The sequence below is a fragment of the Bufo bufo genome, chromosome 5 (genome assembly GCF_905171765.1).
Source record: "Bufo bufo chromosome 5, aBufBuf1.1, whole genome shotgun sequence".
Lineage (NCBI taxonomy): Eukaryota > Metazoa > Chordata > Amphibia > Anura > Bufonidae > Bufo > Bufo bufo.
In genome coordinates this window covers 287,471,960-287,499,184 of record NC_053393.1, presented here as the reverse complement: position 1 = coordinate 287,499,184, position 27,225 = coordinate 287,471,960, and the positions used below count along the sequence as shown (strand labels likewise).

The following is a 27,225-nucleotide window of genomic DNA, read 5'->3' as shown; positions in this document are numbered from 1 at the left end:
CACACTACACTACACACACACACCCTGTCACTTATTAACCCCTTATTAACCCCTGATCACCCCATATAGACTCCCTGATTACCCCCCTGTCATTGATCACCCCCCTGTAAGGCTCCATTCAGACGTCCGTATGTGTTTTGCAGATCCACGGATCCGCAAAAACATGGACACCTGCAATGTGCTTTCCGCATTTTGCGGATCCGCACATTGCCAGAACCATATAGAAAATGCCTTTTCTTGTCCGCAATTGCGGACAAGAATAGGACATGTTCTATATTTTTGCGGAACGGAAGTGCGGACCCGGAAGTGCAGATCCGCAATTCCGGATCCAAGTGGGACAAAGTCTGTCCCCATAGAAATGAATGGGTCCGCAATTCTGTTCCGCAAAATGCGGAACAGAATTGCGAACGTGTGAATGGGGCCTAAGGGTCCCTTATCACCGCCAGTTAGTTAGCTACTTGTTAGGTAGTTAGCGCCTAGCCCACCGCACCACAGTCAATGATTAGTCGCTGATTAGCGTCATCGCTGTCGCTAATCAGCACTAGTACTATATAGTATCTGTAAGTGATCAAGACTGATCGCAATCAGATCTATATCAGTACATTAGGGTCACCTTAGGCTCTACAAAAAACGCAGTGTTCGCCCGATCAGGCCTGATCTTGTGCGCACACTTGCGTTCAGTCCGCCCCACCGCAGTGACAGAAATATAATTTTTTTCTGATCACTGCAAAAACACCGTAAAATCGCTGCGGCGCTATAAAGAACACTTTTGAGGGGCATGGCGAGTTCAAAGATTTTTTTTTTGCCCCAAGTTAGCGGAAATTGTTTTTTTTTTTTTTTTTTCTTACAAAGTCTCATATTCCACTAACTTGTGACAAAAAATAAAATCTTACATGAACTCACCATACCCCTCACGGAATCCAAATGCGTAAAAATGCCCTGTGAAATCCTAAAGGTACTCATTGGAATTTGGGCCCCTTTGTGCACCTAGCCTGCAAAAAAGTGTCACATATGTGGTATCGCCGTACTCAGAAGAAGTAGGGCAATGTGTTTTGGGATGTATTTTTACATATACCCATACTGTGTGTGAGAAATATCTCTGTAAAAGACAACTTTTTAATTTGTTTTATACAAAGTTGTCAATTTACAGAGATATTTCTCTCACCCAGCATGGGTATATGTAAAAATACACTCCAAAACACATTGCCCTACTTCTTCTGAGTACGGCGATACCAAATCTGTGACACTTTTTTGCAGCCTAGGTGCGTAAAGGGGCCGAAAGTTCAACGAGTACCGTTAGGCTTTACAGGGTTGCTCAAAATTTAGCCCCGCCCAAAATGCCAGAACAGTAAACACACTCCACAAATGAACCCATTTCGGAAAGTGGACACCCCAAGGTATTCACTGAGGGGCATAGTGAGTCCGTGGGAGATTTTTAATTTTTTTTGGCAGAGGTTAGCAGAAATGGAAACTTTATTATTTTAATTTTTTTCTCAGAAAGTGTCATTTTCCGCTAACTTGTGAAAAAAATATTAAATCATACATAAACTCACCATGCCTCTCCGCGAATACTTTGGGGTGTCTTCTTTCTAAAATGGGGTCATTTGGGGGGGGGGGGGGGTATTTATACTATCCTGGCATTCTAGCACCTCAAGAAACATGATAGGTGCTCAGAAAGTCAGAGCTGCTTCAAAATGCGGAAATTCACATTTTTGTACCATAGTTTGTAAACGCTATAACTTTTGTGCAAACCAATAAATATACACTTATTGGATTTTTTTTTATCAAAGACATGTAGCACAATAAATTTTGACTCAAACTTGTATAGAAATGTAATTATATTTGAACAATTTTACCATAAAAAGTTAAAAATACACTTTTTTTGAGAAAATTGCAGTCTACTTTGATTACTATCAGAAAAACGAAAAATGTCAGCAGCAATCAAATATCACTAAAAGAAAGCTGTATTTGTGAGAAGAAAAGGAGGCAAAATTCATTTGGGTGCCAAGTTGCATGACCGAGCAATAAACCGTTAAAGTTGTGAAGTGCCGATTTGTAAAAAAGGGCTTGGTCACTAGGGGGTATAAACCTGTGGTCCTTAAGTGGTTAATATCACCTGTGTGTTAATTAAAATAATCACTTCTGCCAATAGAAATGTTGCTCCAAAGTCAAATGTACCTGGTACTCATTGGTAGGGATGAGCGAACCCGAACTGTATAGTTCGGGTTCGTACTGAATTTTGGGGTGTCCGTGACACGGACCCGAACATTTTCGTAAAAGTCCGGGTTCGGTGTTCGGCGCTTTCTTGGCGCTTTTTGAAAGGCTGCAAAGCAGCCAATCAACAAGCGTCATACTACTTGCCCCAAGAGGTCATCACAGCCTTGCTTACTATTGGCATGGCTGTGATTGGCCAGTGCAGCATGTGACCCAGCCTCTATAAAAGCTTGGGTCACGTAGCGCTGCACGTCACTCTGCTGATTCAAGCATAGGGAGAGGTTGCTGCTGCGACGTTAGGGCGAGATTAGGCAGATTAACTCCTCCAAAAGACTTCATTCTGTGATCGATCTGCAGCTGTGGATCATTGAAGTGCTAATATCGACTTGCTCACTTTTTTGAGGCTGCCCAGAGCGTTTTTAGATCACTTTTTTCTGGGGTGATCGGCGGCCATTTTGTGGCTTGTGGTGCACCAGCACAAGCTATCACCAAGTGTATTTAACCATCAATAGTGTGGTTATTTTTTGATATATCCTACATCAGCTGCAGGCTGAGCCTGTGTCACCGAAGTGCCTTTAACCATCAACAGTCTGGTTATTTTTTGGCCATATACTACATCAGCTGCAGGCTGAGCCTGTGTCACCCAAGTGCATTTAACCATCAATAGTGTGTTTATTTTTTGGCCATATACTACATCAGGGGCAAGTTGAGCCTGTCACCCAGCGCCTAAAAAATAGACCTGACATTTCTATTCAACTAAATTTGTACTGTTTTAGCTGGTCAAGTTATTTGTAGTGACCGTAAAAGCACACTTTTTGTTCTGGGTTGAAAAACTATTCCCAAATTTGCCATTCTCAAAATAACTAGTTTCTGCTATATGAGGCCTACTTGAAATCTATCCCAAAAAGGATATCTTACATTGAAGGTGCTGATAGTGTCATTCAGAAAAACTTAACACACACGCTACCGTGCAGATACAAGTCTAATTCTGTGATTAAACCTATACCTGTCACACAGCGCAAAAAAAAACAGGCCTCACATTTCTATTCAACCAAATCCGTACTGTTTTAGCTGGTCAAGTTATTTGTAGTGACCGTAAAAGCACACTTTTTGTTCTGGGTTGAAAAACTATTCCCAAATTTGCCATTCTCAAAATAACTAGTTTCTGCTATTAGAGGCTAACTTGAAATCTATCCCAAAAATGATATCTGACATTGAAGGTGCTGATAGTGTCATTCAGAAAAACCTAAGACACACGCTACCGTGCAGATAGAAGTCTGATTCTGTGATTAAACCTATACCTGTCACACAGCGCAAAAAAAAACGGCCTCACATTTCTATTCAACCAAATCTGTACTGTTTTAGCTGGTCAAGTTATTTGTAGTGACCGTAAAAGCACACTTTTTGTTCTGGGTTGAAAAACTAATCCCAAATTTGCCATTCTCAAAATAACTAGTTTCTGCTATATGAGGCCTACTTAAATCTATCCCAAAAAGGATATCTTACATTGAAGGTGCTGATAGTGTCATTCAGAAAAACCTAAGACACACGCTACCGTGCAGATAGAAGTCTGATTCTGTGATTAAATTTATACCTGTCACACTGCGCAAAAAAAAACAGGCCTCACATTTCTATTCAACCAAATCTGTACTGTTTTAGCTGGTCAAGTTATTTGTAGTGACCGTAAAAGCACATTTTTTGTTCTGGGTTGAAAAACTATTCCCAAATTTGCCATTCTCAAAATAACTAGTTTCTGCTATATGAGGCCAACTTGAAATCTATCCCAAAAAGGATATCTTATATTGAAGGTGCTGATAGTGTCATTCAGAAAAACCTAAGACACACGCTACCGTGCAGATAGAAGTCTGATTCTGTGATTAAACCTATACCTGTCACACAGCGCAAAAAAAAACAGGCCTCACATTTCTATTCAACCAAATCTGTACTGTTTTAGCTGGTCAAGTTATTTGTAGTGACCGTAAAAGCACACTTTTTGTTCTGGGTTGAAAAACTATTCCCAAATTTGCCATTCTCAAAATTGTGATGAACAGAAACAATGAGGAAAACATCTAATAAGGGACGCGGACGCGGACGTGGACATGGTCGTGGTGGTGTTAGTGGACCCTCTGGTGCTGGGAGAGGACGTGGCCATTCTGCCACAGCCACACGTCCTTGTGAACCAACTACCTCAGATCCCTGTAGCCAGCAGAATTTACAGCTATATTTTGTGGGGCCCAATGCCGTTCTAAGGATGGTAAGGCCTAAACAAGTACGGGCATTAGTCAATTGGGTGGCCGACAGTGGATCCAGCACGTTCACATTATCTCCCACCCAGTCTTCTGCAGAAAGCGCACAGATGGCGCATGAAAACCAAGCCCATCAGTCTGTCACATCACCCCCATGCATATCAGGGAAACTGTCTTAGCCTCAAGTTATGCAGCAGTCTCTTATGCTGTTTGAAGACTCTGCTGCCAGGGTTTCCCAAGGGCATCCACCTAGCCCTTCCCCAGGGGTGGAAGAGATAGAATGCACTAACGCACAACCACATATGTTTCCTGATGATGAGGACATGGGAATACCACCTCAGCACGTCTCTGATGATGACGAAACACAGGTGCAAACTGCTGCGTCTTTCTGCAGTGTGCAGACTGAAAAGGAGGTCAGTGATCAAGACTGGGTGGAAGACGATGCAGGGGACGATGAGGTCCTAGACCCCACATGGAATGAAGGTCGTGCCACTGACTTTCACAGTTCGGAGGAAGAGGCAGTGGTGAGACCGAGCCAACAGCGTAGCAAAAGAGGGAGCAGTGGGCAAAATCAGAACACCCGCCGCCAAGAGACTCCGCCTGCTACTGACCGCCGCCATCTGGGACCGAGCACCCCAAAGGCAGCTTCAAGGAGTTCCCTGGCATGGCACTTCTTCAAACAATGCGCTGACGACAAGACCCGAGTGGTTTGCACGCTGTGCCATCAGAGCCTGAAGCGAGGCATTAACGTTCTGAACCTTAGCACAACCTGCATGACCAGGCACCTGCATGCAAAGCATGAACTGCAGTGGAGTAAACACCTTAAAAACAAGGAAGTCACTCAGGCTTCCCCTGCTACCTCTTCTGCTGCTGCCGCCTCAGCCTCTTCTGCTGCTGCCGCCACCGCCTCGGCCTCTTCCTCTGCCTCTGGAGGAACGTTGGCACCTGCCGCCCAGCAAACATGGGATGTACCACCAACACCACCACCTGCGTCACCAAGCATCTCAACCATGTCACACGGCAGCGTTCAGCTCTCCATCTCACAAACATTTGAGAGAAAGCGTAAATTCCCACCTAGCCACCCTCGATCCCTGGCCCTGAATGCCAGCATTTCTAAACTACTGGCCTATTAAATGCTGTCATTTAGGCTGGTGGACACACACAGCTTCAAACAGCTCATGTCACTTGCTGTCCCACAGTATGTTGTTCCCAGCCACCACTACTTCTCCAAGAGAGCCGTGCCTTCCCTGCACAAACAAGTGTCCGATAAAATCAAGTGTGCACTGCGCAACGCCATCTGTGGCAAGGTCCACCTAACCACAGATACGTGGACCAGTAAGCACGGCCAGGGACGCTATATCTCCCTTACTGCACACTGGGTAAATGTAGTGGCGGCTGGGCCCCAGGCGGAGAGCTGTTTGGCGCACGTCCTTCCGCCGCCAAGGATCGCAGGGCAACATTCTTTGCCTCCTGTCTCCTCCTCCTCCTACTCAGCTTCCTCCTCCTCTTCTTCCACCTGCTCATCCAGTCAGCCACACACCTTCACCACTAACTTCAGCACAGCCCGGGGTAAACGTCAGCAGGCCATTCTGAAACTCATATGTTTGGGGGACAGGCCCCACACCGCACAGGAGTTGTGGCGGGGTATAGAACAACAGACCGACGAGTGGTTGCTGCCAGTGAGCCTCAAGCCCGGCCTGGTGGTGTGCGATAATGGGCGAAATCTCGTTGCAGCTCTGGGACTAGCCGGTTTGACGCACATCCCTTGCCTGGCGCATGTGCTGAATTTGGTGGTGCAGAAGTTCATTCGCAACTACCCCGACATGTCAGAGCTGCTGCATAAAGTGCGGGCCGTCTGTTCGCGCTTCCGGCGTTCACACCCTGCCGCTGGTCGCCTGTCTGCGCTACAGCGTAACTTCGGCCTTCCCGCTCACCGCCTCATAAGCGACGTACCCACCAGGTGGAACTCCACCTTGCATATGCTGGACAGACTGTGCGAGCAGCAGCAGGCCATAGTGGAGTTTCAGCTGCAGCACGCACAGGTCAGTCGCACTGCGGATCAGACACACTTCACCACCAATGACTGGGCCTCCATGCGAGACCTGTGTGCCCTGTTGCATTGTTTCGAGTACTCCACCAACATGGCCAGTGGCGATGACGCCGTTATCAGCGTTACAATACCACTTCTTAGTCTCCTTGAGAAAACACTTAGGGCGATGATGGAAGAGGAGGTGGCCCAGGAGGAAGAGGAGGAAGAGGGGTCATTTTTAGAGCTTTCAGGCCAGTCTCTTCGAAGTGACTCAGAGGGAGGTTTTTTGCAACACCAGAGGCCAGGTACAAATGTGGCCAGACAGGGCCCACTACTGGAGGACGAGGAGGACGAGGATGAGGAGGAGGAGGTGGAGGAGGATGAGGATGAAGCATGTTCACAGCGGGGTGGCACCCAAAGCAGCTCGGGCCCATCACTGGTGCGTGGCTGGGGGGAAACACAGGACGATGACGATACGTCTCCCACAGAGGACAGCTTGTCCTTACCTCTGGGCAGCCTGGCACACATGAGCGACTACATGCTGCAGTGCCTGCGCAACGACAGCAGAGTTGCCCACATTTTAACGTGTGAGGACTACTGGGTTGCCACCTTGCTGGATCCCCGGTACAAAGACAATGTGCCCACCTTACTTCCTACACTGGAGTGTGATAGGAAGATGCGCGAGTACAAGCGCACGTTGGTAGACGCGCTACTGAGAGCATTCCCAAATGTCACAGGGGAACCAGTGGAAGCCCAAGGCGAAGGCAGAGGAGGAGCAAGAGGTCGCCAACGCAGCTGTGTCACGGCCAGCTCCTCTGAGGGCAGGGTTAGCATGGCAGAGATGTGGAAAAGTTTTGTCACCACGCCACAGCTAACTGCACCACCACCTGATACGGAACGTGTGAGCAGGAGGCAACATTTCACTAACATGGTGGAACAATACCTGTGCACACCCCTCCACGTACTGACTGATGGTTCGGCCCCATTCAACTTCTGGGTCTCCAAATTGTCCACGTGGCCAGAGCTAGCCTTTTATGCCTTGAAGGTGCTGGCCTGCCCGGCGGCCAGCGTTTTGTCTGAACGTGTATTCAGCACGGCAGGGGGCGTCATTACAGACAAACGCAGCCGCCTGTCTACAGCCAATGTGGACAAGCTGACGTTCATAAAAATGAACCAGGCATGGATCCCACAGGACCTGTCCATCCCTTGTGCAGATTAGATATTAACTACCTCCCCTTAACAATATGTTATTCTACTCCAGGGCACTTCCTCATTCAATACTATTTTTAATTTCATTTTACCATTATATTGCGGGGCAACCCAAAGTTGAATGAACCTCTCCTCTGTCTGGGTGCCGGGGCCTAAATGTGTGACAGTGGCCTGTTCCAGTGGTGGGTGACGTGAAGCCTGATTCTCTGCTATGACATGAAGACAGATTCTGCGCTGACATAAGGCCAGATTCTCTGTTACGGGACCTCTCTCCTCTGCCTGGGTGCCTGGGCCTAAATGTGTGACAGTGTCCTGTTCCAGTGGTGGGTGACGTGAAGCCTGATTCTCTGCTATGACATGAAGACAGATTCTGCGCTGACATAAGGCCAGATTCTCTGTTACGGGACCTCTCTCCTCTGCCTGGGTGCCTGGGCCTAAATGTGTGACAGTGGCCTGTTCCAGTGGTGGGTGACGTGAAGCCTGATTCTCTGCTATGACATGAAGACAGATTCTCTGTTACGGGACCTCTCTCCTCTGCCTGGGTGCCTGGGCCTAAATGTGTGACAGTGGCCTGTTCCAGTGGTGGGTGACGTGAAGCCTGATTCTCTGCTATGACATGAAGACAGATTCTGCGCTGACATAAGGCCAGATTCTCTGTTACGGGACCTCTCTCCTCTGCCTGGGTGCCTGGGCCTAAATGTGTGACAGTGGCCTGTTCCAGTGGTGGGTGACGTGAAGCCTGATTCTCTGCTATGACATGAAGACAGATTCTGCGCTGACATAAGGCCAGATTCTCTGTTACGGGACCTCTCTCCTCTGCCTGGGTCTAAATGTGTGACAGTGGCCTGTTCCAGTGGTGGGTGACGTGAAGCCTGATTCTCTGCTATGACATGAAGACAGATTCTGCGCTGACATAAGGCCAGATTCTCTGTTACGGGACCTCTCTCCTCTGCCTGGGTGCCTGGGCCTAAATGTGTGACAGTGGCCTGTTCCAGTGGTGGGTGACGTGAAGCCTGATTCTCTGCTATGACATGAAGACAGATTCTGCGCTGACATAAGGCCAGATTCTCTGTTACGGGACCTCTCTCCTCTGCCTGGGTGCCTGGGCCTAAATGTGTGACAGTGGCCTGTTCCAGTGGTGGGTGACGTGAAGCCTGATTCTCTGCTATGACATGAAGACAGATTCTGTGCTGACATAAGGCCAGATTCTCTGTTACGGGACCTCTCTCCTCTGCCTGGGTGCCTGGGCCTAAATGTGTGACAGTGGCCTGTTCCAGTGGTGGGTGACGTGAAGCCTGATTCTCTGCTATGACATGAAGACAGATTCTGCGCTGACATAAGGCCAGATTCTCTGTTACGGGACCGCTCTCCTCTGTCTGGGTGCCGGGGCCTAAATATGTGACAGTGGCCTCTTCCAGTGGTGGGTGACGTGAAGCCAGATTCTCTGCTATGGCATGAAGAGACTGATTCTCTGCTGACATGAAGCCAGATTGTTTGCTATGGCATGAAGAGACTGATTCTCTGCTGACGTGAAGCCAGATTCTCTGCTATGGGACCTCTGTCCAATTGATATTGGGTCATTTTAATTTTTTTTATTTTTATTTTAATTCATTTCCCTATCCACATTTGTTTGCAGGGGATTTGCCTACATGTTGCTGCCTTTTGCAGCCCTCTAGCTCTTTCCTGGGCTGTTTTACAGTCTTTTTAGTGCCCAAAAGTTTGGGTCCCCATTGACTTCAATGGGGTTCGGGTTCGGGACGAAGTTCGGTTCGGGTTCGGATCCCGAACCCGAACATTTCCGGGAAGTTCGGCCGAACTTCTCGAACCCGAACATCCAGGTGTTCGCTCAACTCTAATCAACAAATCTCCCGATAAGGTGACTAAAAATATTGTTGACAAAATGTTGGAATACCGCAGGCGCATTAGTAAGACCAAATGGCATGACCAGATTTTCATAATGCCCTTCCGGAGTATTAAAAGCCGTCTTCCACTCATCCCCCTCTTTGATGCGAACCAGGTTATAGGCTCCTCTGAGATCCATTTTGGAGAACCATTTAGCACCAGCAACCTGATTAAAGAGGTCGGGAATGAGAGGAAGAGGATAGGGATCTCGGATAGTTATCCGGTTTAATTCCCGGAAATCCAGGCAAGGACGTAGGCCCCCATCTTTCTTTTTAACGAAAAAGAACCCTGCAGCCACAGGTGAAGAAGAGGGTCTGATGTGTCCCTTAGCCAAACTCTCCGAAATATAATCTTTCATAGCCTTCCTCTCCGGGCCGGAAAGATTGTATAACCGGGTTTTAGGTAGTTTGGCCCCAGGTAGTAGATTAATCGGGCAATCATATGGACGATGAGGTGGTAACCCCTGACAACCCTTCTCAGAGAACACATCCATAAAATCTGACAGAAAGGCAGGTAAAGATGTTACAGAGAGTGTAGAGCACCTACTACTCAAGCAGTTGTCCTTACAATGTTCACTCCACTCCACAATCTCCCTGGCCTGCCAATCCACCACTGGATTGTGAGTCACCAGCCAGGGAAGCCCCAATACCATAGGAGCCGGAAGACCGTCCAGGACATAACACGAGATATGCTCTTTATGGAGGTCCCCTACCTGAAGATGGATATTATGAATGATCTGAGTTAACTCTTTCTGAGTAAGAGGGGAGGAGTCGATGGCAAAAACAGGAATAGTTCTGCGTATCGGTTCTGGAATAAAACCCAGAGCCTGAGCAAACCGTGAATCCACCAAGTTGACCCCCGCCCCACTGTCCAAAAAGACGGAACAGATCTCAGTCTTATTGCCCGCCTCAACGGTAGCGGACAACAAAATCTGAGACATGCATATGGAGGAAACGAATACGCTCAGACTGTTATCCTCCGCACAATCTGGGGACTCTAGTTTTCCGGCGGCTCCTTTGTTTGTGGTCTCTTGGGTCTGAGGGACAAACCTTTACAAAATGACCCCTCCCCCCACAACGAAAACAAACCTCTGACCTACAGCGGAACTTAGGAGGATTCACCCGTCTAGTGGCGCCCCCTATTTGCATTGGTTCGACTGGATCATAACAAACCGATCCCTGCCCTATAGAGGCCTCCGTAAAATTTAATAGTCTCTCCCTGAGTCGTCTGTCGATTCTTATGGACAGAGACATAGCAGCCTCCAGAGACCCAGGGACCTCGTATACCGCCAGCGCGTCTTTTAATTTTTCAGACAACCCCTGGCAGAACTGACTCCTAAGGGCCGAGTTGTTCCATAACGTATCAGTAGCCCACCTACGGAATTCGGAACAATATAGTTCAGCAGACCGGTTCTCTTGCCGAAGTCTACGTAGCTTAGACTCAGCCAGTGAGACCCTGTCCGGGTCATCATATACGAGACCCAGGGCTTCAGGAGTACCCTACGGGAAACAGGAGTACCTTAGTTTCCCGTAGCAACGGTGGAACCCAAGGATGGCTGCTGCTGCTGCAGCACTGTTGCTTTTATTCCTGCCACTTCAAGGGATAATCCCTGTAATTGTTTCGCCAAAACCGTAACCGGATCCATAGTGGAACAGAAAAATACAAAGCAAAACAGCAAGCAAAAAAAAATAAAAAAAGGAAATGTCACTTTTTTTTTTAAAAGGCCAGATAATATACTGTCACGACCGCTACCCCAGCAGCAGTCGTGTCGCACCAGACGGAGGGGAAGGGGGACCCTTATCTACGAATGGGAATAGTATGGCCACCCCTGACTAACCCTAAGCTGGCACCTGTCTGCCCTGATACCCTAGACGGGGTGTGAACCCGTGCGGCGAGCAGGATGCCTAAACCCTCAGTCACCCTAAAAAGGCCTAGAGTGGGGAAAGGCCGTTGGGAGCACTAGTCACCATCACTCATGTCTAGGAGAACAGCAGGGGAAGACAGCAACAAACAAACTATATCAGAGATAGACTTATCCAGTCACTAGCAGAGAAGGCGATCCCAATCACGACAGTCCACGCCGGACAAGAGCTCCACAGCAACATCATCAAACGATCTCCTTCAAAGGTCAGAATAGAACTGGAAGTAAGGACTATATCTGGCAATGACTGCAAGTGAAAGTGAAACTAATATAGTACCTGGGAGTGGCAGACAGGACTCACCTGAGAAGGATGCCTACAAACTCCCAGTCAGGACAAAAAGGTTTACAAGGCAAAACCCAGATGACATACCCTGAACCACGGAGCAAACTCACAGGCTATTGCGAGTAGCAAGTTGCTGCGACCTTCTCCTCCCAGACCTGTCTGGATCAGTCACAGTCGTGACACTAACAGTTATATACACTATAAGAGTTTTCATCACAAAAAATGGCTTCAAAATATACCATATAGCCAGTATAAACGCATAAGACGTAACTGCACAGAAAATGAGGTGTTCAAGGAACAAGCAAAAATTATGCAAAAAAGATTCACCGATAAAGGCTACCCAAGCCAATTACTAAAAGACGCATACAAAAAGAGCCTAAAAAATACGCAGAAAGAATGTCTACTGAGTGTAGCCAAAGATCAAAAGGATGAAAATGTAAAACATCTAAACTTAATCACGCAATACAATACGTCCAATAAAACGATTTGCGCAATACTGTCCAAACATTGGCACGTTTTGAGGCAGGATCCTTACCTTGAGAAATATCTCCCCAAAATACCCATGATCACCTACAGAAGAGCACCTACAATAAAAAGCTCCAAGCAAACAGAAAAAACATACAAAAATCAAAAATATAACTAGAAAGGAACGTGTGGGTAGCTACAAATGCGCCACGAAACGATGCCTGTATTGTGACATGATCACACACAATAAGACCTATTTTAGTTCCACAAAAAATGGCACTAGCTTCCCAATAAAATACCATCTAACTTGCAAAAGTAGTTATGTCATATACCTAATCGAATGTGAATGTGGCCTCCAGTATGTGTGTCGCACAACACAGGAACTACACTGTAGAGTCAATCAGCATAGACACAACATCCAAAAACTATGCATCAAACACAGCATCTCTCGACACTGCGCCACCACACGGGAAAAAAATAGACATAAACTAACAATCACTCCTATTGATCATATACCACCCAATCCATATAATAGATTCAGTATCCTCCAAAGAAGAGAGGTCTATTGGATCTATCAACTAGATACTTTGAGGCCATATGGATTAAACGAAATGAACGAAACCATACTCTAATAATGAAACTACATTTTAATACTCTAATATGTGCTACCCAAGCAAGACCAGTAGCCCCAACGGGTGTGGGTGGAGGGGATTCATTACATATGTGTGTCCATGGATACACATGCTCGTGACGGTCGCCCTACACCCCTATGCATGTCCTGCACATGTATATACCACTATTACCAGGAAGGACATACATATATTTGCTTATATAGTGTGTGCGTGCCCCATTGGGCCCCTCAGCACCAGCGGACTCATGACCGTCACTTATGCATATGTATATATACCTTTTTGCTTTTTTAAATACCCATGCTTTTCTTCTTACATGTATGTGTATATATATATATATTTTTTCCATTTATTTAATGCATTTATTTCATTCAATTCCATCCCTTTTTACATTTTATGATCTATATATATATATATATGTATATATATGTGCATATATATATATAAAAGAAACCTTTTATACCTCTCTAATTTCCCTTTATTATATATATATATATTTCCATATTTATTCTTTAGCTTTTATTATATATTCTTAGTGAGATATAGAGATACTCTATAAGCACATAGATATCTCTCTCCATTTTTATACCCCACAGTGACAATGATACTGCATACCCTGCCCCCGCAGCTAAACATATTGGTCACCAATGCCACAAACGGTCATGTGATCGGGGATATTAACACCGCCCCCCCCCCCCCCCCCACTGTACGTCACTCCCGGCCACAACGCCCCTTATACGTCATATAGAGGCCTAACAACGAGAACCAGCGTGTCATACACCCGGCAACCTGGCTCCTCCCCTGCCGCTAGCCGGAACTCCTCCCAAGTCCCGCCTGTCAATTCGTCCGTCTGGCCGTTAGTATACTATCGGCCAGCGGACCCTAAGAGAAACCACAGTGCTTTTGAGAGGCACCTCCCGCCTAACCATCCTGCTTACATGCATCTCCACTTAAAACCAGCGGTGAGTGATCAGTCCACTGACACCCCAGGCATCCTCCTCCCGCCCCGGAACCCGCCCCATCCCCGCCCCTTGTGCCAATCATGCTTACTTACTACCTTTAGAATATGAACACCGGCTGGAAGGAAGGTCACAGTAGCTTAGCAACACCAGACTCCTCCACGCCCACAAACCCCCCCCACGCCCCCTATGTCATTGCACATCGCGCCCAAACAGAGCTTATATAGGAAAGCACACTATAACACATGTTTTATCTGAAAAAGTTTTATTGTCCTGATGAAGGGGGCAGTCCGCCCCTGAAACGCGTAGACCTCTTGAATAAAAGATTACCTTTATGGTAACATCTCAACACGTAGTCCTTCTTCTGCATCAGCGCCGTTTTGAAATTTGGTCTGATTTTCTTCTCTCAACTAAACCTGCTTTATCCCTTTGACCGTGAGCGACGGAAAAAAAGGGCATAGACCAAGACAGCAGATGCAGACCCATCCCCCGCAAACTGGATGGGAATATTTCCAGTAAGGCGAAACATACTGTAGGTGTTGTGACTTGTCACAACCCCGCATGGTAAGCACAACCAGTATATTTCTGTATTATTGTTTGTAAGGTTCTACACACGAGGCGCTGCCTCTTTTTGGTTTTCTTTTCTATAAGTTAGAATAAAAGAGATGGTCCAAATCTTTTTATATGGATCATCAGAAAATCACAAATTTTGTTGCTTGGTAAATATATGTATTGACATTTATTGAGAATATTTAGCAGGAAAAAGTTTGGATCTTTATTTGCCATTGCTCTCCTAAGGAAACAGTCAGTAGGTTCATGAAGATTGAAGTTTAATAGTTTGTTGAGATAAAAAAAAAAAGAGGCATTTCAGACTGTACTGACCTCTTCAAGTTCTTTTCAATATAATAAAATACTATAGCACACATACCGTAATTTATTTATTTTACTCTATTATATAGAGCTGATACATACAGTGGATATAAAAGTCTACACACCCCAGTTAAAATGTCAGGTTTCTGTGCTGTAAAAAAAATGACACAAAGATAAATCATTCCAGAACTTTTTCCACCTTTAATGTGACCTATAAACCGTACAACTCAATTGAAAAACAAACTGAAATCTTTTAGGTAGAGGGAAGAGAAAATCTAATAATAAAATAATATGGTTGCATAAATAAACTAATACTTTGTTGAAGCACCTTTTGATTTTATTACAGCACTCAGTCTTTTTGAGTATGAGTCTATCAGCATGGCACATTTTGACTTGGCAAGATTTGCCCACTCTTCTTTGCAAAAACACTCAAAATCTGTCAGATTGCGAGGGCATCTCCTGTGCACAGCCCTCTTCAGATCACCCCACAGATTTTCAATCGGATTCAGGTCTGGGCTCTGGCTGGGCCATTCCAAAACTTTAATCTTCTTCTGGTGAAGCCATTCCTTTGTTGATTTGGATGTATGCTTTGGGTCATTGTCATTCTGAAGGATGAAGTTCCTCTTCATGTTCAGCTTTCTAGCAGAAGCCTGAAGGTTTTGTGCCAATATTGACTGGTATTTGGAATGTTCATAATTCCCTCTAGCTGGGCGGAGCTAGCACCGGAAGGGAATGGTCGCAAGCGCTTGAGCTCCGTCACACAGACTCGCTCCTTACCTAGCCTACGCCAGCACACCCGACATATAATGGTGAAAATCCGTAACCCCAAGCCAGGGGAATCCACCCGCCACCAAAAGAACCCGACGGGGGAAGGCGACATGGATAAATTCATAAAGAAAGCTGCGGCTATATGTGCTACTAGAGAATCCAAGATGGCGCCCGCTCCACAAGCCGAGGCTACTATGAGCGAACATGAGGCCTCTGACGCTGATAGCGGCACAGAAGAAACAAGGGGCTCACAGAGCCTGCCGATTTGAAGGAAATTCCTTAAAAAGACGCTATCGAGAGCTCTAGAACCAGTAGCCCATGAACTGGCCTCCCTCCGTCAAGAGGTGAGACACATAGGGGGCAGAGTTGAAACACTGGAAACAGCACAAACCGCCATGCAAGATTGGCAAATGGTGGCTACAGACAGCATTAAGAAATGCCAGGACCATCTAAACATGGTTCATACAGCTCTGGAAGACCAAGAGAACCGCCGAAGGAGAAATAACCTCCGATTCCGAGGAGTCCCAGAAGCTATCACCGCATCTGAGGTACCGACTGCAATCCTTGCAATTTGCACTGACCTGTTAGGAGCGGATTATCCCTCGCAAGTCATCTTAGAAAGGGCCCACAACCCAACGCTTCTGATCCACCGAGGGACATAATTTGCCGCTTTCTTAATTATCAGGACAAAGAAGCGGTCCTCTTCAAGTCCCGCAACGCCGCTGATATCTCTTACAATGGGGCATCCATTAATATTTACCAAGACCTGGCACCTGTCACTCTAAAGAAACCCAAGGCCCTCAAACCTTTGATGGACTGGCTCAGTAATCAAAAGGTCCCATACCGCTGGACATTTCCTTTCGGTCTCTCCTTTGCTTTTAACGGCCGCAAACACAAAATCCATTCGCATACCGACCTGACCCAGATACATAGGGGGCAGAGTTGAAACACTGGAAACAGCACAAACCACCATGCAAGATTGGCAAATGGTGGCTACAGACAGCATTAAGAAATGCCAGGACCATCTAAACATGGTTCATACAGCTCTGGAAGACCAAGATAACCGCCGAAGGAGAAATAACCTCCGATTCCGAGGAGTCCCAGAAGCTATCACCGCATCTGAGGTACCGACTGCAATCCTTGCAATTTGCACTGACCTGTTAGGAGCGGATTATCCCTCGCAAGTCTTCTTAGAAAGGGCCCACAACCCAACGCTTCTGATCCACCGAGGGACATAATTTGCCGCTTTCTTAATTATCAGGACAAAGAAGCGGTCCTCTTCAAGTCCCGCAACGCCGCTGATATCTCTTACAATGGGGCATCCATTAATATTTACCAAGACCTGGCACCTGTCACTCTAAAGAAACCCAAGGCCCTCAAACCTTTGATGGACTGGCTCAGTAATCAAAAGGTCCCATACCGCTGGACATTTCCTTTCGGTCTCTCCTTTGCTTTTAACGGCCGCAGACACAAAATCCATTCGCATACCGACCTGACCCAGGTGTTCGATCATATGGAGATACAACCTTTGAAAATCGAGAACTGGGACAGTATGCAAGATTTAACCGCACTTCCAACGATCCAATATTTAACCCCATTTGAGACGAAAAGAACACCGAAAGCCCAACGTCAGAAGAGGAAGAACTCACTTTTAACTCCAAGGAGGATCAACTCGGATTACTTCTGACTCTGGCTATCCACCTTTCACAAGCGTCTCATAGCAACATAATTCTGCTGCTGTCTCCAATTCCATGCTCTGAGACACTTCGCTGAACCAGGAGGTTCTAGTTTTCCATTGTTCTAGGCCCTGTTACTATTTTTTTGGGCCCAGAAGTTCGCCGTGTATATGCTAAATCAAGGCAGACTTTATTCACCTGTTAACCCCTAGTATACTATTCCTTGGTAGGGTTTCCCAGCACTAACTTAATCACCGTTCTCTTGTAACTCGACTGGGATAAGATTTACAACATATTACCTGCTGCTACCTTTACCCTCTCTCTTCACCACCCTACACCCCTTCCCCAACTTAGTTCCTCCCTACCCACATCATTTCCTCCCTACCCACATCAACTCTCCACCCCCCCTCCCCCTTTCTTACCTATCCTTCCAAGTTATTAGTGGCAGTTAAATTAACCAGGCACTTTAGCCGAATGTTGCTATGCTAATTATTCAGACCACTCTCCAAGAAACAAGAGAGATTCAAACTACATTGCTTTTTAGAAGTAGATTCCTGCAGTGTCGGGTACCTGGGGGTTGGGCCGACCAGTTTTATGGTGGCCCCGGCTCCCAGATACTTTCCAACATGGTAGGGACCGGTTTCCTAAATGGTTGGATTCCGTTTTCCCCCCCAACATTGTGCTTAATGATTTTGTTTATCATTTTGCTTGTTTTACTTATGTTGATTATTTTGTTATGTATGATCTAAGGTCGCAGGAGAGAGTCCTGGAGAGAGTTAAGCTGCACCAAACCTGGTCCAAGACGTCTTACACTATAGTCTGGTCAGTAGTACGCTTAACCTTTTTTCTGCCACTTCCTCATACACATTCAGTTTATTCAGATAGGCGCTGCTCTCCTTCACACCCCCAATGGCGGACTTACGGATAGCATCATACAATGTCTATGGCTTTAACTCGCCATCAAAGAGACGCCAAATATTTGGGATGTTGAAGAGCTAATGTCTTATTCCTTTCAGAGACTCACATCAAGATAGATCGATTTCCCAACCTCTCCTTTTCCCATAACTCCCAATGGTATCACTGTGGATCCCCCTCCTCCAACTTGAAAGGAGTGAGCATTGGTTTTAAAAGAAACATCCCCTTTCTATTCAATGACCAGATTATACACCCTGAAGGAAGATACCTAATGATTAAAGGCAAAATAGGCTCTCAGTCATACACATTTATTAACGTGTACACCCCTAACATTAAACAAACCATCTGGCTCAGGAAAGTCTTGTCTTTAGCAGAACCCTTCCAAGAATGCATCACAATATTTGGCGGAGACTTTAATGTCGCAGTAAACCACCTACTGGATTCTTCCTCGCATAAATCAGTACACTCCCAGAAAGCTCTTAGCTCTCTCATCTCCAGTCTGTGGAACTTCCACCTAATTGACACATGGCGAACCCTCCACCCAGATGAGACTGAGTATACTTTTTATTTCTCAGCCCACTATTCATACCAACGTTTGGTTACCTGTTTATCACAAAAAATCATATCCGGCTGTGTACTGAGGCAGACGTTAGCTCCTTCTTATGGTCAGATCATGCCCCAATTTACATAACTGTTTCGGCACCCCAAATTAGGGAATACCATAAACCCTGGCAACTAAATGAATCCTTATTGAGAACCCCAGAGACTAAAGACTGTCTTCAGCTTATTAGACGAATACTTTACCCTTAATAATACACCTGATATATCTCCACAAACTCTCTGGGATGCCCACAAGGCTTTCATTAGAGGCCATTGTATAAGCTTAAGCTCCCACATTAAAAGGAAAAGGGAAAAACAGCTTGATACTCTCCACAAACAGATCAGACGTCTAGAAGGATTACATAAACGTTCACTTCTAAGTACGCATTTAACTGAGCTTAGTGCTCTTAAAACCTCCCTCAAAAACGTACTAAATACGGCCTCGGCAAAGTACTATCTACACGCCCAACAAAAGATATTCGCACACGGTAATAAAGCCTCGAAATTTGTTACCCAGAGAATAAAGAAAAGAAAACAAGATAATTACGTACATAAACTACGTGACGCTTCAGGCTCTTGGATATTTGACCCCACACACATCGCGACTCAATTTAGAGACTTCTACGAAGCTCTATACAACATAGACTCGTCTCAGCAGTCTGTCAATGACACTCAAACCAGCTCTCCAATTAACTCCTTCTTAGAGGATCTAGCTCTCCCAAAATTATCTGAAGAGGTCAAAACATCTCTCCAAACCCCATTTACTAAGGAGGAACTTGTAGAGGTTATAAGAAAGTCCCCCAAAGGGAAAAGTCCAGGCCCAGATGGCCTCCCAACCCCCTATTATTTAGCCTTCCTTGACTCACTGATCCCACATCTACTCCCGATCTATAATGCGTCTCTACTTAATAAACCCCTTTCGGCAGATATGACCAAAGCTCACATAATACTTATCCCTAAAGAAGGCAAAGACCATACCCATTGTCCAAATTTCAGACCCATTTCCCTTCTTAAACTTAAAATTTCTAGCTAAGCTGCTAGCTAATAGATTAGCAAAAATTATCCCTTCACTTATACATAGGGACCAGGTGGGCTTTATCAAAGGCAGGGAAGGTAAGGACAATACTGCCAGAGTCCTGAACATTATACACTATGTTAAAAAAAAATCACTTCCCGTGGTTCTCCTCAGTACTGACGCGGAGAAAGCCTTTGATAGAGTCAACTGGTCCTTCATGAAACAGGTTCTCTCATCCCAAAACTTCCCGTACCCCTTTATGTATGCTATCGGTGCTATGTATACCAATGCCTCCGCCTCTATTTCAGTCAATAGCACAATATCCCCCCCTTTTAACATTAGGAACGGTACTAGACAGGGGTGTCCCCTGTCCCCTCTTTTATTTGTTTCAACTTTAGAACCCCTCCTACAAACTATCAGGAAAGACACAGCCATTAAAGGTATTATACTTGGAGACCAGGAACATAAAACAGCAGCCTTTGCTGATGATATGCTTGTTATGATTAGCAACCCAGAATCTGCTCTACCCAGGATCTATCAACACCTGGAAAATTATGGACTTTGCTCCAACTTTAAAGTAAATCATAGCAAATCGCTTATTATTTGCTCAGGTTTATCTGACTTATCTAGGGGTCAAGATCAGCACAGATCCTTCCCAATTGTTCGGCCTGAACTACAATCCTTTGTTAATAGAAATTACCAAGACAATTAAAAGTCTTGACATACCAATACTTTCTTGGTTTGGGAGAAAGAACATCCTGGCCTCACTAATTCTCCCTAAACTAACATTTACAACAGGTTCTCCCTATCCAGGTTCCCGCGCTATTCTACAAAAAAGTGAGATCTCTTTTTAGCTCCTTCATTTGGTTCAACAAGAGACCTAGACTTTCGCATAAGTCACTGAACAGAGCAAAGAAATGGGGTGGTATTGCCCTCCCTGACCCAGAAATATATGGGAAGGCGATTCTCCTAGCTAGAGTGATAGACTGGTTGAGGGAACCGCCTCACAAATCATGGGTTTCCATGGAACAAGCCCTACTAGGAAGCACATTTAGGGCCTTCTTACTAGGCCACAGAACAGCCCAACTCCTACCCCCACTAGCTTCTCCATTAATGAAAGCCACCTTTTCTGTTTGGAAAGGGCTCAGTGACACCCAACATTTAAGACCATTTCCTTCTATAACCCTACAAATTAGAGATGTCATAAATGTCGCCCCAAAGCTCTATTAGACAGTGTGAAGGGATCCCTCAAAAACTCAACGACCCCTCTAAGAGACTTCATAGAAGACTCCCACCCTTACTCCTTAACAGACCTGAAGACCAAACGTAACTATCAACACTCTAATCTCTCCCCTTTACTCTTCCTTCGTTCATACTTTCAACAAAACATTAATTCACAAGACCTTTCCCGCCCACAAGTATGGCTGGAAAGCCTATTAGAATGTACCCAGACCCCAACCAAATTAATATCTCAACTTTACAATAAATTAAGGCTTCCTGACACTCTCTTTACCCTGGCGTTCATTAAACTCTGGGAAAGAGATTTGAACAGATCGTTTTCCAGACAGGAAATAGACCAAATCTTGATTTCCCCACATAGGGCTTCAAGATGTGTCAGAATACAGGAGAATTGTTACAAAGTGGTGGCCAGATGGTATAAGACCCCAGATAAAACTTGCCTATACTCAACGTCTGCTTCAGACACATGCTGGAGATGCTCAAAATCTATAGGCTCCTTCCTTCATATTTGGTGGCATTGTCCTCCCTTAAGGGATTGGTGGAAGCAGATTTTCGATATTTGCAATCGAATCTGCGAGACCTCTCTCTTACCTCAGCCGGAGATTGCTCTGCTAAATCTATATCCTACTGCCTGCAGGACTCCAAACATTGGCCTCTTCAGACAGTTAATCAACGTGGCTATATTTTTAATCCCGCACCACTGGCTCTCGCCTGATACCCCTTCTATTGAACATTGGTTCTCTAGAGTCGACCAGATATACAGACTAGAGGAAATTTCCCACTGGGAAATGAGATCTATCCATAAGTTCAATGCCACTTGGCTCGCTTGGGAAACTAACAGAGGGTTTAGGAGTTGATAGAACCCTTGGTGCCCATACACCACTTTAAGCCCACCCTACACATTATCCAGTTAAATAACACATCATTCAGGTACCTGATTAGCCTTTGAAGCGTGGACCAGAGGTTGACTCTCTCTCAAGAAATGGACTCTTTCGAATTTTCCAGTACTATATACAATATGTAGCAATGACTCTAAAGTGTATTGCGATCTATTTTGTATCATACTATTGTTAACTTGTTAGTTAGTATCATATTTCACAGGAGGTCTGTCCTCACCCTCCTCTATTCTTACTTTATTATGTACTCCTGCTTTTACAAATAAAGCTTTTGAAAATAAAATAAAAAATAAATAAAAAAATAAATAATTCCCTCTAGCTTAACTAAGGCCCCAGTTCCAGCTGAAGAAAAACAACCCCAAAGCATGATGCTGCCCACACCATGCTTCACTGTGGGTATGTTGTTCTTTTGGTGATGTGCAGTGTTGTTTTTGCTCCAAACATATCTTTTGGAATTATGTCCAAAAAGTTCAACCTTGGTTTCATCAGACCAAAACACCTTTTCCCACATGCTTTTGGGAGTCTTCAAATGTGTTTTTGCAAAATGTAGCCTGGCTTGGATGTTTTTCTTCGTAAAAAGAAAAGGCTTTCGTCTTGCCACTCTACCCCATAGCCCAGACAGATGAAGAATACGTGAGTTTGTTGTCACATGTACCACACAGCCAGTACTTGCCAGATATTCCTGCAGCTTCTTTAATGTTGCTATAGGCCTCTTGGTAGCCTCCCAGACCAGTTTTCTTCTAGTCTTTTTCATAAATTTTGGAGGGACGTCCAGTTCTTGGTAATGTCACTGTTGTGCCATATTTTCTCAACTTCATGATGACTGTTTTCACTGTGTTCCATGGTATATCTAATGCCTTGGAAATTCTTTTTTACCCTTCTCCTGACTGATACCTTTTAACAATGAGATCCCTCTGATGCTTTGGAAGATCTCTGTGGACCATGGCTTTTGCTGTGGGATGCGACTAAAAAAATTTCAGGAAAGACCAACTAGAGCAGCTGAACTTTATTTGGGGTTAAATGATGGAAGGTGTATGCTGACTCCTATTTAACATTATTTTGAATGTGATTGCTTAATTCTGAACACAGCTACATCCCTAGTTATAAGAGGGTGTGTACACTTATGCAACCACATTATTATTATTATTTTTTTTTTTTCTTCCCTCCACCTAAAAGATTTCAGTTTGTTTTTCAATTGAGTGGTACAGTTTATAGGTCACATTAAAAGGTGGAAAAGATTTTTTACATCACAGAAACCTGAAAATTTTAACAGGGGTGTGTAGGCTTTTTATATCCACTGTATATTCCGCAGGGCTTTACTGTGCTGCAAAGCAGCAGTGCTAACCATTGAGCCACAGTGTTCCCCATTGTATGCACTAGTTTATTATGTTGAAAATTCAGTATATGTGCTATGTTATTATGCTTCATGAACAATACACTGACTAATCCCTGATGACAAAATATCCAGATTTTCTGCTGCTGAATCATTCCTGCAATCTGGTTGAAGTACCTTTAAAATAAAATACATATAAAGCTGGTGTGCCTACCTGCACAGCAAAAATAGGTGAGTGCACTACCTCAAATTCTGTCATATTGTCAGTTATATTACTCTTCTTCCTATGACCCAGATTTACTAATGTGCCTATGCCTACCATCTGTCTAAAAAGTTGAGCAATTTGGTGCACTTTTTAAACAATTAGGGGTTCCACAATGTTTTCTGACTTGCTCAAAAATGGCTTGGCAGGAAGAGGATGGTGCTTCTCTGGAAAGGCGGCATGGCCCCAGATGCACTGTTCTGCACCTCTGCACAAAGTTGTGGCACAATTCTGATGTAAAATTCTGTCTCAAAATAAGCCAACCAATAGTTGGCATAGAGTTTGTGTCTGTGCCTGCAGCACATTCATCATCCAGCCGGAGCCACTGTGATAAATCTGGTGCAGGTCTAGACAGCCTAAGTTTACGCCATCTATAGGATTAGCAAATCTGAGCCACTGCTTAAGTTTTTGCATTATATGATTGCCATTTGTTGAACAATTTAAAGAATAAAGTACAATTGTAAATCTAGAACACAGTTATTCTATTTTATCTTGGTAATATTGTCCAATAGACCAAATATTTTCAGTTCATTTAAAGGGAACCTATCACCGGGTTTTTGTGTATATAGTTGAGGACATGGACTGCTAGCTGGCCGCTAGCACATCCGCAATATCCAGTCTCCATAGCTCTGTGTTCTTTTATTGTGCAAAAAAAAAAACAATTTGATACATATGCAAATTAACCTGAGATGAGTCCTGTCCCTGACTCATGTCACGTACAGGACTCATCTCAGGTTAATTTGTATCAAATAGTTTTTTTTACACAATAAAAGCACACAGAGCTATGGGAACTGGGTATTACAGATGTGCTAGCGGCCATCTAGCAGCCCATGTCCTCAGCTCTATACACAAAATCCCGGTGACAGGTTCCCTTTAAAAAACATGAAAATTCATCCATTCAAAAACAGTGGGTGAATAATTTTAAATTCTTCTAAAATACTAGTGTTAACTTTGATTCTTAGTCAGTTGTGAATATAGACAGGACTATAAATCTAAATATAAGGGGTTATTTATTATGGCAAATCTGCAACTTTTCCCCGCTCAAAGCACTTTTCTGAGGTGGCATGGGTGGTTTAAGGGGGCCGACTGGCCCATCTCAGTAATTATTTTCTACGCCTCTTTTTGGCATAGAAAATGACTTAAATCTACGTCAGCAAGAGAGCTGGCAAAGATTTAAGCAAGTGGCATGGCTGTTAGTAAAGCACCTAAGTTATAAAAAAGGCCGGCACATCTACATAACTTAGGTGCATCAAGCACCAGCGGACATCGACTAAGATCTTGCATAGAATGTAGTGGGAAGCTGGAAAACAATTCCAAATGGGATAAAGTTGGGGAGTACCATATCCGATCAATAGTGAGGTGGTTTTATTTACACATATTAGTCCGTTTATCTGTATATGATACCTTCAGTGGTCCTCCAATACACTACAGTTGTGAGGGTCACTGCTAATACATGATTAGGGAACATAATCTGGATAGACGTTTTTGACTTAGTGTCCTATTATTATTGTAGGTTCTCACCCCATTCTATTTTCCATTATTAGCACTAATAAATTATTTATTATTTTTGCTCCATTTTAACGTCCTCTTTATCAATATTTGTTCTGATATTAAAATTAGGGGACGTGTACCTCTAATACCTTGCTCAATATTATATTAGGTGGTTTAGAATAAACTCTTATTAGTATTTTATTACTGTTTTCGCCTTCATGTATTTCTAACCACAGTGACTCCACATGTTCATGTCCCTCACTAATATCTTCCCGGAGTGTGGGCTTTAGACAGGACTTTACATAAAGGAGACAGACTGTAACCCTGTACATTAAGTGCCCAGTCATAGCTATCATCTAGCCATGCTGAAGTTATTCCCACTATGTCATAGTCCCCCTCCCACATTACTAATTCCAGTTTTATTAGTCAGGCTTCTGGCATTCATGTACATACAATTAAGAGGTTTATGTATATTTTTTACCCTACACCTCTCTTTGTGCAGTGATAAGAAACTGACTTACTGTAGTCCCCTCCTAAAGTCCCTGAATGTAAAGTCACTTAATCTAAAGTCACACACTTAACACAAACAAACACTGGAACTTAAACATGCAAACGCTCACAAACTCGCGTTGTTTGTCTGCATGTATAAGTGCAGCTCCCAAACAGCTTCAAACCACACACCTTTTTCTTCTTCTCTGGATTCAAAGGGATGCAACTGTAAATAGTACCATTGGAAAGTACAGTTTGTCCCACAAATAACAAACCCTTATACAGCTATATAAATGGAAAAATAAAAAAAGTAATCGCTCTGAGAAATCTGGGAGTAAAAATAGCCTGGTCTTGAGGGTTAATGACTTGGATTATAAATGAGGGACTAAAATATTGCTTTAAAAATATGTACATATGACAAATCTCTAAGTTGGCATACATATTTACTTTATTTTAAAAAATCTGTGTTGAGGACCACAAATTGCAGTCCACAATAAAAGGGCAAAGACTGTGAATCCTGTATTTTGATGTGCATCCACTGACTTTAATGGGTCCGTGAACCGCTAAATATGCCAAAAAATGAGACATGTCCTATCTTTTGCAGTGCGGAAACACAGACCTGGAATCCCATGGAAGTGCTTCCAAGTATTTACGTGGACTTCCGATCCACACTTCCGCTTCTGAAAAGATAGGATATGTCCTATCTTTTTCCGTATTTTGCGAATCAAGGACTCGTTCAAGTCAATGCAGCACGGGGTTGACACGGCCGGTGCCCATATATTGCAGACACCACGGCCATTCGGTCTTGTGAATGGGACTTTATAGCTTCTTGAAATAAGTTATCGTCCTTATTACTACATGAAAGTGAAAATCAGATTTTAGCTGAAGCAACCTTTAAAACTGAAGTTATATGTGTTACCACAGCAATGCCACAACCTAAATTCATATTCCCTATGTTGCCACTGCAACATATTACTGTTTGACTACAAATATGTCCTACTGAATAATGCTTCTATAAAGTATTTAACTATGTAGAAAATGCAATTTTAGGGGATCAAACAGCATTTACAGCATTGTAGCATTATATTTACTTGCTATATGGCTCTAAAACTATAAAAAGTTATCTAAATACTATATATATATATATATATATATATATATATATATATTCCAATTCAATATTCTTTTCCGCATAACAAAAAGCTTCTACAAAAAAAGAATGTTTAAATAGCAGAAAACATGAGTTTCACATACCTCCGTGAGCTCTGATTCTGAAAAAATTCGGAATCACTATATTTTGAAGTTGGAAAGCCTTTATAAGTGTAGAACACATCCTCAGTTTCTGTCACATAGGTCATTTCATTCACTAGATTGTCAGCAGATGAGTGCTGTGGCTTCCTAATGATGTGGCGTAATCTAGGGCTTCGCCTGGAGAAACCCCCCCACAAGAAAAACAAGCAATTAAGAAACAAAATACATTTTTAAAGAGAATAAGTCATTTCTGTGACCGTAGGAGAAATCAATAAGGAATATCATCATGACATTTATACTGTATGTTGGCATTTCAATTAACTACAAGGTTCAAAAACACTGAACTAGTGATTACAGATCTGAAAATAATGTATAAGTAAGACCTGCACAAAGGTGTTTATGCATGAGACACAGACACACTACAGCATGCTTGAACATGACAGCTCAAAAGTTCCATACACTAATTGGTTTTAATCCTCATTTAAGTCCCACAAAGTGACTTCAGACCTGAACTAGTGCTTAAAAAGTGGGTTTTGGAAATTTTCTTAAAAATGTTAACAATT

The 27,225-nt window shown here is 44.0% G+C and overlaps 1 protein-coding gene across 1 annotated transcript in view; it reads right to left on the bottom strand.

Moving 5' to 3' along the window:
* PTPN3 (protein tyrosine phosphatase non-receptor type 3) overlaps positions 1 to 27,225 on the bottom strand; it is a 1,427,127-nt gene that overhangs the window by 615,096 nt on the left and 784,806 nt on the right. The window contains 1 exon segment of the mRNA XM_040432350.1: positions 26,666 to 26,839. Within this exon segment, the coding sequence (XP_040288284.1) occupies positions 26,666 to 26,839 (174 nt within the window).